The 13,742-nt window shown below is 43.8% G+C and overlaps 1 protein-coding gene across 1 annotated transcript; it reads right to left on the reverse strand.

The window, feature by feature from the left end:
* Window positions 1–1,129: 1,129 nt before the first annotated feature.
* RTN1 (reticulon 1) lies at window positions 1,130–6,426 on the reverse strand (the record flags this gene model as incomplete). Its single annotated transcript, XM_008940709.1, has 6 exons — window positions 1,130–1,929; window positions 3,448–3,506; window positions 3,597–3,643; window positions 4,028–4,097; window positions 4,966–5,104; window positions 6,219–6,426. Coding segments are annotated over 6 exons (566 nt in total), but the record flags the coding sequence as incomplete, so codon positions are not given.
* Between the last annotated feature and the right edge of the window lie 7,316 nt (window positions 6,427–13,742).

Below are 13,742 nucleotides of genomic sequence, written 5' to 3' on the forward strand. Positions count from 1 at the left end.
CCACACTCCCTTGGTTTCTTTCTTTCTGCCTCCTGGCCGGCAAGCCACGGGCTTCTCTAGTTATGAACATTGTTCATAACTACCTGTAGGTGACATTTAAAAGATACTTTAGTATTATTAAATAAAAGCAAAGAAAGGATACTTAAATATAAACTTTAAATGAAAATAAGCATGTTTGTGTCTCATCAGAAGACTTGACTCGCCCACAGCCATACCAATGTCTCTACCAGCTCCTCATGTGAGTTTGGGTTGTACAGTTACACACAAATGGAACTGCAGCCTGACCTAGGACAGATGTCACCATGTCCACATGTAGCTGAGATGAAGGTGAATTAAATGAATGAATCTGAGAAAGGGCTTCCATAAATAAAGTTGGGATAAGTGTTTGAGGATCTAGTTCTTTGTAGAAAAAATGATTTTTGCATGAAAACTTTTGTGGTAGAAAAAGAGAAGAATTGAAATTTGGCTGAAAATATTTTGAAGTTCATATTTTCATACCCAAAAAAAGTTCCTTTTTCCTACAGGTATGTTCCACAAATGGGCAAATCATTCAGCACTTACCCAACTGTTTGTTTTGAAGCACCTTAGATAATGTCCAACAGCTGTTTCTCTTGTCTGATGGTTCTCAAACACCAAATGCCAATTTTTAAAAACCTTCACCTTTGAGAAAGAGCAAATATTTATTTCAGTTCCCAGCCTCTGGGTTCAGTATTGACCCCACAGTCTAAAGCAGATTTCAAAGAACAGCTTTGGATAAGAGACTAAGACAAAGGTAAGGAAATTGAAAATTCTTTTGTGTTGTGCTGACCCACCTCATAGTGAGTTACTTATGATTTGCACAAGCTGTAAATGGAGGAAGAGACAAGTATTCATGTTCCCCTTATTTGCTAACACTACCAGCAAAAAAACATCCAAACTGTGTGCTAAGATCCTTCTTTTACTGCCTTACTCATCAAGATGTGAGACTGATCCATGAGCTACATACTACAGACGATCTCGCTGGACTGCACCATTTTGTAAGGGCAAAGTGTGTGCAGATCTCATGGGGACAGAGAGATCAAACAATGCTTCTTTTTGCTTGGTATGTGTCCAGTTTGCAAATGTCAAGATAATCCATCCCAGTGGCAACTTTTTACATTTAGTAACATTTATTTCTGCATTCGGTATCAAGTACATAAGTGCAAATATTCAGAGTCCATAGTTAAGTCCATTAGGAACTACAGAGAATGTAATACAAATTGTAATAAATTTAACATGCTGGAACTTTCCAGTTACCATACATGTAAATCCTCCTGTCAATCCCTTATGACAAAAGTACTGGGTTTTGTTCTCATTTATTTTGCGTTATACAAAACCGATTACCATAAGTACCGATTACTGTTTAATTTCTTTGTGCTGGAAAACACTAAAACATCAGTCTACAATTCTATATAGTTAATAAAGATATATCCAACCAGCAACCCAGTGACGTAGAAGCAATTTTAACTATTGCATCAGTGCGCTAAGCAGGAAAGCCCCTAGCCACATGTAACATTAAAAGTTATAGAAGCAATGCCAATAGAAGAAGGAAAAACACTAAAAAAATAAAATAAAAAGGTCAATATTATTTAGGCTCTCACCATCATGCACTTTATAAGCAACACAAAAAACCACATCTAGTACACTTTTCTCTTTACTATACTTTAGTGCTTAACACAAGTGATTGCAAATATTCTAAGTGCAGAAGCAGCAGGGGAAAGCACTGCTTCTGAGTTTCATGTTTCTAAGATTATGGTGTTGAGGAAAAAAAGAATGATAAATTTGCAGTAAAGTGTAAGAACAGAGTTGTTTCACTCCAGATTTCCCCATTATGCGCTACTGTAGTCGATGAGTTCTTGATGCCTGCTTTACTCTGCCTTTCTCTTAGCACCTGGGATTTTAGCTTGAATCCTAGAAATGAAGAAGAAAAAAAAGAAGCAGTGTTATATGGTGAGGCAGCTATTCCATTCCAGCAGACTCTCACTTGAAGTCTTTTCCAGGGCTAATCTCTAGCTTGTGTTCAGCATGTTGCACAACAGGGAGACTAGAGTCTAACACAAAGAAGAGGTGATGCCCATCTGTGTTTTCTTACAGGCCCCTGGTTGTAAATGGCACGGGTTTTGGTGGCACATTTAACCATGAGACATGCTCAGTGATGATTCTCTCCTACTTTGTTCTTCTACCATGGTCTATTGTCTACTGAAAGCCAGAAATGAAGTTTAAACAATTTTCAGTACAACTTTTAGCCCTGCCTGAGGCTAAGGGTTTTGCAGAATCACAGAAATACGGGCTGGAAAGGACTCCTGGAGGTCTTTGAACCCACTTTCTGCATGAAGCAGGACTATTGTCGGTGCTAAATCAAGTTGGCCATGGCTTTGTCTTGCTGCACCTTGAAAACCTCCAAGGAAGGGGGTTCTGGCACCTCCCTGTGTAGCCCGTTCCAGTGCTGTCCTAATCTCCTAGTGAAGGAAGTTTCTCCTAATGTCCTACATCAATCTCCTAAACCAGATTTATTTTGTTGCTCCTTGTTATGACATCTGTCACTGCTGAGAAGAGTTTCACCATATAGTCTTGTAACCATCCATCAAGCTGCTGCTATGAAATCCCTCCTTATCTCCCTCCTTGCTAAGCTAACAAGCCCAGTTTCCTCAGCACCTCCTCGTGGGTCACTCGCTCTCTTCACCTCACCATTTTGTAACCTTCTATTGGTTACCTCTTTTGCAGCCAACTTTTGCAAAGCCACAGATAACAAACTGCTGTGATGTATGATCTGCCTTCCAGACTAGACAACCTGCTTCAGTAATTCTCAAGTTTTGAGAACTATGCTTAGACACTCACTGTGCCCTTAGGGATCCCACAAAAGCTTTTAGCACAGCAATGCATTAGGAACTAGAGCAGACCACAGAAAAAATCTCATCCAGGTCTTCCATCCATTCCATGGTGGTTTGAAACACTCAGGATCATGGTGCTTCCATGTATTTTCTTTCTGTAACAGCGTGGTCCTCTAATTCCCACTTTGTTCATGAATGGTATTATTAACTCTAAAGGACGGAGGCCCAGAATGCAAAACGAACCCCAGGCTGGGGGTGGTCAGTGGGGAAGGGAGTTAACACATTCCTTCCTCCTTGTTCTGGCAAGGTAAAAGTACAGACGTTGGCCCCTGGATGGGCTGCTCTTTCCACAGCTCCCCCAAACCACAGGAGAGGGGAGAGAAGGCTGTAGGGTCACAGCTCTGCCTTAGTCTACACTAAGCTGAGAAGGCCTGTGTTCCTCCAGGGATCTGCCCTCCCACAGTCTCTTCCATGCCAGGAGCTGAGGAGGACATCATTCATAGGGCATGGCATCCCCAGGACTACCCAGCTCTCGGCCACCCTCAGTTCACCACAATCTCACAGCAAGACTGCTGGTCAAATCTGCTGCCGAACTCACTTTGCCACAACAGTGTTTATGTGGGTCCGCACAAGTCCCAAGTATTGATCAATCTGTGCCTGCAAAGAGCAAAAGGAGACCAAGTCAACCAGGCATCAACAGGGCAGAACCACCCAGACACCCAAACCACACCGTGCGGACAGACTCACCTGGTACTTGTCGTATACAACAGGGAGAGTAAACATAGACACCACAGCTGAGGATAAAAAGAGCAGACTGTTATATTGCTGCAGATCAGAGGCCTCCAGAGAAGAGACCTACTTCAGTGACAAACATGTATCATGCCACTTGGTCAGCTGATCCACCAGGGATCTTTGTATTAAAAATGAACTTGGCTCAAACCTCCCAAATATGGAATTTCCCATTGCTCTGGGACTAGTAGATGCAAAACCATAAAACACAGATAGGTTCTAGCAGGAGGGACAATGTAATGGGAACGATGAATATTTATTGGAAAAGGAAATAAAAGTCAGTGGTTTAATGTGGGGAGGGCACAACGAGGGAAGGCTGTTTTGGCTAAGTAGAAATCGCGAGGGAGTTGCAGTTAAAAACAGATTTGGAAAGAAATGTTGATTTTTACCCATTATCAGAAGAGTCAGGCCATTGAAGAGGGCTCCCACGTAAGTCAGCAGCCACATTAGTACTGCAAACTAAATTAAAGATGGATCATTACATCACCTCCAGTGTCAGCATAGGAAGAAATTAGTTCAGTTAACTAGCTAAGATAATAGCACATTAGCCCTTTTTAATGTGTAAAGGGAGTTGTTAAGTAAGGTGCATTAGGAACTAGGTACTTTTTCTGAGTGTATAAACCCTGTTTTCCATTCTGCTGCTCACTGCTTCTCACCCTCTCAGCTGAGCTTTCACATATATTTAGGGTTTGATTGCATACATATTGGACTCTGCATTGAGCATGGCATAGGCAGATTTCCATATCTGGCTGTAATGATGGCAGGGGTCACCCCACACAGGTTAATCACAGCCCCAAAGTGAGGGGCTGGGAGATGGGTAAGGTTTTCTAAAAATCTGTAGTAATTTAGGAGAGTAACACATGTCTGCTCTCTTATTGGTCTTCTCTTTGCTCTGAAGAACACCTGCTTGGGTGTACGGCCAAAAACAAATCATTATCTCAGCAGGGAGGGAAAGGAGATCCTTCTCCATAACAGGAAAGGCCACCATTAGAAGAAGTCTGGATTAACAGAGGCATTAGAAGGGAACACAGTGTTTTGGGGCAAAGTCATAGAAAGCATAACGTAGATGCTTCTGGAACTGCTGTGGAGCTAAGCTGGTCCTGCAACTTTTGTAACTCCTAGGTTATGTATCAATAAATTCAAATAAGATTGCCAAACCTCTAAATAGCTGGAAGCAAGCAGTTTGGAAATCACAATGGAGAGCAATTTTATATTTGGAGCGACACAAAACTAGGTTTTATGACAACACTCTCAACATGGGAAGCAGCACTTTGAAGTGTAGATTTATCCTCTAGAGAGGGGTTAAAAATATTTAAAGCAATCCTACTTTTAAAGAATCCACCAGGTCCTGAACGAGAAAGAGTCTCCTCAGCTCTTTGACTGTGCTGTTGACATATAGCTGGAGACAGTCTGTGTATTTCTGAACCTGGTCCTGTGAAAGATTCATTTCCATCTCCAAGTAGGCTCTGCCAGAAACACAAGTCCAGTTATAATCCCAGGCTGGTTCACCTGCCATTCACGCTTGTGCCTGTACAGTCCATCACTCCCTCCTCCCCAGACCTCATTTCTTTGCCTGGAGCAACGTGTCTCCCCTCCTGCAGGCACAGAGCCACCAGCACACACTGTCTTCACCTTGCATGACCCATCTCCCTGTTTGCTGTTTGCCTCCAGCTTTGCTCTCTCCTCACTCAGAGCCTGGTGTTGATGGGATCCCTCTCTTCAGTCCCGAAGGGAGATGCAAATCCTAGCTTGGGGGTTTCCCCACAAACTTCTTTGCAAGACTGCTGCCTCAGAAGGGGACATCTCCAGCTGGCAGCCTCTGGAGGAACAAAAGCTGCTCTCTGGCCATGTGTCACCTTTGGCAGCGATGCTCTCTTCTCTCTACCCCACCCCTCTGCCTGCCCTGCACCTCTCTGAGCTATGCCCATGTCATGAGTTGCGTCTCAGAACCAACCCAAGTGAAACAGAAGGAGCAGCTCCCCAGCAAGACTTTTTTTCAGTGTGTTTATTTGCAAACCATATCAGTTCCATGACCTGATTCATCAACTCATTGGAACAGCAGAGGAGAAAAGATCTCTGCTCTCCTGGAGCAAACCACCCAGATCCTGCAGAGGTAGGGAAGGCACCAGCAGTGGTGCCATCAACTGGGGTAAAGGATTGCCACAGGACAACCAAGCAGTGCTCAAGAAAAGATATAAATAGTTTCTCTCTAAGCTCAGAAGAGTGTGCCCAGAAACCACAATCTTCCTGCTTGCAAAGATACTGTATTATCATTGGTTCTAATGAAATGTTTTTTCTCTGTTTGTTTAAAATGTTCTGGATGTTCTGAATTTCAGGAAAAAAATTCCCATCTCTCAGAGGACAGTGGCTTCTGTGTTGTATTTTTGTTTCCCCCAAGGATCTGAGTCCATACAACCCTACAGCTCTTGAGACACCAAACAGAAAAAATGATCTCCCCTGTTACGAGCAAGTAATGAATTTTATCTGGTATAAAAGTAGCAGCTAAAGAGACACAAATTGCCCCGGGAATGGATCCTTTGCAAGGTAAGTGGCCCTTGGCCACGACTGCAAAGCACTCACTTGAAGGGGTGTCCCTCATCCGTCTTCTGCACAGCCTGTAGGACTGATTTGTAGATTCTGAAGCTAATGGTGGCCGAGAGGCCGGCAAGGGCCAGGTAGGCCACAACGCTGACGACGCTGAACTGGGTCAGGGAGAAGAGCAGCAACAGGAGGCTGCCGAACACGATCCCTGTCTGCTTGATGTCATGCCAGTACAACAGGTCGATAGCTGGGGAGAGAAGACCAACATGTTAAAGGCAGGTGCTGAAAGGGCATGAAGGAGGACCACTGTGGCCACTGCCATGCTTGGAGCCCCTGCAGGAGGGTGAAGGAGGAGTGATGCTGCTGCTCACAGCAGCATCCACAGGAACTCCTCAACAGCAGCAGTGAAGTGACTTCAGTGACACGTGGAGGAAATTACAACCAATGACCTACTTGAAATCCTTCTATTCCCTGCGTCTGTGTCTGGGTTAGGTAAGATGGATGGGTACCCCTAACTGCAGCACAGCGGGTCTCTTCCAGCCCTGAGGCAAATGCAAGCCAGAGTTCATGTTCTTGCTAGGGTTGTATGGAGGCTTTTACCCTATCTTGCATTTAGCTATTCTGGAAACTGCATCTTGTTGCTGTTGTTGATAAATTAACAAGAACGTTTGCCACAATAACCCTCTTTCCCATTCAAAGTTTTGACACTATGATTTTGTTATTTCCTAAGTTTTGAGAGAGGAAAAGACTCCTGGTTTTACCACTGATTAATAGTTACATGAGTAGGAAAACATTTTTAAGATGGGACCTTAAAATATTGAATAAATACCTTTTGCTACTGCAAATCCAACCATGTCAGAAACACTAAAAAAAACCCTTTCTGTTCTTTAGATAATTTTGCTTGTCTAGATCCATGAGGGGTGGTGGGTGGAATAAAGCAAGTGCAAAAAAGCATTTGCAACAGATATACTTCTACAATGGTAACGCTGTTAATTTTGACAGTGTTTTCCACCCAGCTGGTATAGTTTGTTCTAACCCCTTCAGTAAAAAATGTTACCATCAGGAATAGCCAGTACAAAGGCAAAATTTTATGAAAGGATTGTTGAATGTCCAGTCCCCAAAGGAGAATTTAATTTCTTTACACCAGTAACCTATTTCTGAGAGGACTCTACATCCAGCCAAAGAACATGCTCATGACAATCTAAACAAAGCAGCTTTAATTTCACACACTGCACAAGTCCTCATGAACAGCTTGAGCACACCACCCCCCAACCAGATTTCAGAGATGTCACTTGTCAAATCACTCTGAACAAAGAGTAAATTCAGGAAAACTGCAATCTGTCAAAAAAAAAAAAAAAAATTAATCCAGCCTAGTAGCTCTCATTATCCAATCTCCAAAAGCTGCGAGTCACCTCACGTTTGCCTTGAGACAATGAGCCATATTACTCACTACTATCACACATATTGGCACTGCTTTGCAAAGTTATGGGCTTGAACACAAAATGGCAATTGTATCACTGAGCTCTTTTCTCTTCATGCAACATTCACAGCCTAATACATCCTCCATCAATATACACAATATAATAACTCTCATATTTTTGTGTGCCAGCGTTCAGCACTGGACCTGCAATCATGGTATGCATGAACAGATCTATGGGCTGCATGGAAGCCAAGTGACAGGGGACCTTGGTGGCATGAGTTGGTCCTGGGTGCTGACTTTATAAATCAGGGACCAGGCCAGAGTCTTTCCAGAAATACACCCAGGTCTCCTTCCTGCAGAAACCCTGGGGCATGAACTAGGGAGTGCTCCAAGATGTCATTATAGCATAGTCAGAGCATGCACCTGCAGTGGGGAGGTTGGCAGCAGAGCTAGCTGTGTGAATGCAGCTGGAGCTCCACATTGCTCACAGTGTCAATGTGCTGGACTATGTGACTCACAAACCATCCTTACAAAATGGCATCCAGAACACAAGCGTGCAGGTTTTACCATTTTTCATACCTTTTTCCCATCAAAGTTCTGCAGCACGGCACAACAACTGGTATGCTTTCACTTGGACAGGAGGTATTATTCAAAGCCTGAACATCTCTGTGCTTAAAAATTCCTCTCTCAGGGGACAGCATCAGACACTTATACAAATGTCACTTTCTCAGATACTTAAATTTTATATCACACAATATCTACATGTTAAGTGAAATGAGCACAGGTGAGCTGCCACAACTCAGAGCAAGGTGGAGAGAGGCCAGATGACGCAGTTCTGGGGACATGTGCATGCACAAGAAAGGAGATGAAAAAGCAGCTGGCCTCCTTCACCAGCCAAATGAGACCTGGGAAAGAGGGATCTCGTGTCTTTTAGGCCCGAGGCAGATATTCCCATGTGCATGGAAAAAGTACGTGCCAACTGCTAAGTGGAAAATCTCAGCACAAAGGAAGGAGATGGAGATACGAGTTGAATGGTTTTTATGTGGCTGTCCTGGTGCCCAGGTCCATCCTCAGACCACAGACCACACACACACACCCCAGCCTGCAGTAGGTCAGTGAGGATTTTCAAGAGCAGGAACCAAATGAGCCTCCTCCTCCTCTCCCTGGCAGGCACGGGGAGCTGTGGCACTGCTGCCACTGCCAGCTGTTCGGGCAGGATTTCCCACTCCCACAGCCATCCCTCCTCCTCCCCCTTGCGGAGACAGGGATCAGCCAAACTGCCTCGCAGAGGTGCATGAGGAAGGTGAATCTCACAGCTCCTTGGGCAGGGAAGAGGGAGAAGAGCTAGAAATTAGTGGAGACTGGTGGGGTCCAGCCATGGTCCATGGGCTTCCCTGGAGAAAGCACTTTTTTTGTCAACAGGCTTCAGGGATTTGAGCTGCTAATAGTTCCCCTGGAATTTAGATGCTGCTGAAAGCACCTGAGCTACATGTCACAGCCATGTTTACTCCTTCAGTTATGGTTTCAGTCACTTTAAAGGCTCTTTACATTATTTTTTGTCCCACATTTCCTTATGTAAACAAATCTCCCTTAAAAGTAGGCAGCGGCTCAGTGGGTGCAGAATCCTTTAGCTGGGATCCTTTGCTTGGCTTCCTTGGGATGCCATTTCGTCCTGTAACTGTTTACGCCAGAGCAAATGTACCTGTTACATGGATGTCTGGTGTTGTCACTAGGTATCAGTGGGTGAAGGAATGAGAAGTTTGTTCCTTCACCGTCAGGTGAACCCAGAACTGTGTGCATCAACCCCCTCCACTCCCTCTTTTTTTTTTTTTTTTTTATTCTGAACAGGAATAAAATTGAAAGATGAGGTTATCCACCACATTTATATGTCTGCTTTGGATTTCACCTCATCCTATATTCACATAAAACTGATTAAAATAGCAAACAACTCCCTCAAACACTTGCTGACCCCATGGGTTTGCTACCCTCCCACAGGTCACAAAATATAAAGGGCAGCCTGTGTCTTTGATGAAGGGTAGCTGTCTGTTTGTGCCTGGGCCCCTTGCTTTGCACGCTGAAGAGATGACCACCCAGGCTCAGAGCAGCCTCCCAGCACATGGGGATGCAGTGGGCATGAGGACGGCGGGGCTGGGAGCTGAGCTGGAGCTGCACACCTTCACTTGCACCCCTCTCTGCTGAGCCACGGGCCAACACGTGCTGGCCCCATGTTCAGCCAGGCTGAGACAGGCTTTGAGTTCTCCTCTTACAGTGTTCCCCAGATAAATTAAAAGAGAGAGGATCCCTCACAACATAATGACATAATAATTAAGTGCTTGGGTCAATTCGTAAGTCCTAGTGTGGTGCAGGGGCCTGCAAGGGCTGGGTGTGTTGCAGACAGTGTGTGTGCACAGCACTGCCCAGACCCTACTGTGACTGCATGAATATGCATGAAGCAGGGGGCTGGTGCCATGTGAGCCTGTTGATATGTGATGTGCATGCAGTTGGACAGTGGCTCAATCTGCCTGGCCAAGCAAGAGACACTTCTGAGAGCCAAAATAAGAGAACACCTAAGGTTTGCAGCTACAATTTGCAAACAGGCGTTGGAAAACAGGCACTGAAATCAGCCTCAGCTTCACTGAGGTTTGGGTTCCTTCTGTTTTGAAAATCCCAGTTCTAAAGTCCTGATCATGCCCATTAACATGCAGAAGCTGTTCAGCTGTAGCTTTCCATGATCTCCCGTTAGCCTCCTGGAAGGAGGGAAGCAGCACCAGTCATTTTGTGCTCTTCCTAATACAACACACCAGAGGTCTGGCTCATTTGTGGAGGTATAAAAGGACTCCCGGGTTTGCCAGAACTGCCTCAGACTCAGAAGTATTTGTGTTTAGTAAGGAGGACTCGCCAGCCTTCTCTAAGACAGCAGTGCTGCAGGTCTCTGCAGCCACCTGTGAAGAATTTTTCTGGAGAAGCATGTCTGATGAGCTATTTATCTGAAAGTACTGCCTGCCCTGTTTTTTAGCAGACAGTAGAACTTGTAAAACGTTACTCAAGTAGGTTTCTGTTTGAAGAAAAAGTTTTAAAGGGTGTCAAATCAGGGTCTCAGTTCTACTTTATGGTATAACTTCATCTAATTAACCTCCACTTGGGGCCAACCCCCAGGTTAACGATGCACAAAGGTAAACCCTATAATATACCCACTGGTTACTAGGAGTAGCTGGTAAATGCCCAAGTGTGCAAGGCAAGCTAAAAGTAACCTCACAAATACAAGTAATGGCAGCAGCATGCAATGCTTGTGCCAGCAAGGAACTGCTCCCGAGTACAGTGCCTGAAAGCTCTCCTAGCTCTCACTGCAGCTTGCAGCAGAAAATGTTTCTGCTCTTCAATACCTGGCACCAATAAAGGCAGAAGACAGACTGGGGTGCTGGAAAGGACAGTGCTGGAGGTATTCAGATGCTCCTGAATCCATTCTCAGGATCTGGTGGAAATATGAGGACTGTGGTGTGGAGCAGCTGTAGCCCAAGACTCCTAAGTAGAGATCCCAGAGAGACAATAGAGGATCCAAAGCAACCTGTAGCTAAAAAGTCCTTACACTTTCAGAATCCCATGTTGTTATGTTTTTGAAAAATACTTTTGTAAGAGAAATGGGAATCTTTCCATTCTATGTCTCAAAGAAAGCATTTTAAGATGAAAATGAATGAAGATCAATGGAGCAGAGACTGGAAAATTCACATCTTCCACAGCTTCTTAATCCCTTCCTCTGAAAAACCTCTGTTCTCTCATTTCCCTGACTGCAACAATTGTATGAAAAATAAACATGGGTCAATAAGCATTTATGTGGAAGGTAGTACAAAAAGTGTGTGCAAACCCCTCGTATCCAGCCTTAAAATGAGGCCCCTGGGCCTTGATGGTTGCATAAAAGGTTGTATGCTCTACAACGTACTAGTAACACCCTTGGATGTGGTCAAGCTGCCCTCCCCATAATGGAGGTCCCCTGGGCCTCCTTAGGAGGTAAAATCAATGGGTTTGTACAGCTTCCTTCCCTTTGTAGTATTAGTTTTATTGAGAAGTGAGAATAAGCTGTCTACACACAGCCTTTAATTCTATATAAAGTGTAATATCATGGCTTCACAAATACAAATTACTTCATAAGGCATTTCTGAGATCTATTGGAAGTGGAAAGATTAGGAAACATAATTTAAGAAGGGCAACCTCATTTACAGGATTGTCACAACAATATGTGACAACAAATGAAACAACGCTGTAAATGTTCACACTTGAATCCCAGTTTGCAGCTTTAAACACAGGCTGCAGGAACAGGCTTTACTTCTTCTCTCCAGTAAAGGATCCAATGTGGCCCTTGCTCCCCTCCCCACACCAGATCTAACTCAGATGTAATACAGATGGATACAGCATTTAATGAGCAGTCTGTTGCCTTCAGGAGTCTGCTGTTATTAACAACGGAGCCAAGACAGAGTATCTGTGCTGTTTCATGAGGCATCTCTCCTCATCCTTCATCTTCAGCCTTGAGAGGTCTCTTCATACTTCTATGCCTTGTACACACTTTGTCCATCACCTTCCTGTCCTCAGTTCTGCTTTGTATCTTTATCATCCACCTACCCCAAGACTCAGTATGAAAGTTCAGACCTTCTCAGTCCTTGGACTCTAATGAGAGGAGACCTGGAGCAGGGGTAGGTCCAGGGAAAGGGTAAGTCTTGATCTAGGAAGCCCTCAACATAATAACCTTCTTCATCTGTAGGATCAAGACGTAAACAAACAAGAATTGATTGATTGCCATATGTGAGGCACCAGCGTGGGCTTGGGTAGACAGAAGAGTGTTGGCAATAAAAAATCAGCCCTACAACCATGCCACGCACAAGTCTATTCTAGTACTATTTAGCATTATTATTATTGTTGTTATCATTTTCACATAAGAGATGCTTCAAGACCAAGATTTAACATAGCAGCAGGAAGAAGCCTCCTCCACACACTTCCTGCTCATCAAACCATATCACCACCTGCCTTGGCCAGTTTCTGTGGAGGATGTTATTGCTTTCTCCTTAAGCGAGCAGAAACCATAGAGACCAAGTAGAGTTCCTGGATGCACACAGTGCTAAGGAAATGGAAAGATTTTCCCAAGATGCTCCTGGACCAAAATAAGAAACCTGGACCCTTCCTAACTCTATCCAAACAGATGAAAATCTGCAGATTTTCAAAATAATGTCTCAGACCTACATTATTTGTGAGGATTAAATATGATGTGGAGAGAGTATCCCTTCTCATATAAAAAAAGCCTCACCAATGTGGAGCCCTCCAATGTTGGCTTCAGCTATTCCCCCATCATAACCTTCTTGCTTGAGTTTAGGTTACTGCTCAGGGAATACCTTAAAATAATCTTACATTGGGGTAATTTTCTTCTTGTTCTGGCAATGAAAGAATATTGTCTATGTCTTCTTAAAAGAAAATTTTTAAAAAATACATTCAGACATGGCACAGCAGGAGTGCACAACACATTTTGACAGAGCTATTGAAACCTCACTGATTTTTTGATACCACCTAGGTCAAAGTGTTGGGACAGTTCACAGTCAACCAGCATGAAACTTGTCTAAGAGAGTTTATCCTCTGACTTTAAGCTCCAGATCTTGCAGTTGTATTGTCATCGACAGGAATGTGCTTGAGGAAGGATTGATACCATTTCTGCAGCAGCGACAGTGAAAGCAAATCTGAAAGTGGAAAAATATCTTGACAAATTTCATTCAGATTTCACAGAAATAAAATCTGGAAGCCAATTCCTCATAAGTTAGTGTAGTTTTGTGAAAATATTAGCTAAACTGGTTACATCAGATGATGAGTTGGTTCCAAGATTTTAGCTCTACCAAGATCCAAGGTAAGAACCAACCACTGGAGCAGATCTTTAGCTTCTGAAAAGAGGGAGAGCTCATTTGCACAAGACAGGTGGATCCCAGATGAGAGTTCAGCACAGAGTATTTTCAGGAAAGCACTGAAGGTACCAACTGGCTGAAGTTACATTCTCATGGTAATAGCTGTAATTAGACAGACTTCAAAACTGTCAATAAGGTTATAGATTAATGACATGCATCTATATTATTGTCATTGAGCTTCAGTGATATAAGGAAACTAACGTAAAG

This window comes from Merops nubicus, unplaced genomic scaffold (genome assembly GCF_000691845.1).
Source record: "Merops nubicus isolate BGI_N331 unplaced genomic scaffold, ASM69184v1 scaffold52335, whole genome shotgun sequence".
Lineage (NCBI taxonomy): Eukaryota > Metazoa > Chordata > Aves > Coraciiformes > Meropidae > Merops > Merops nubicus.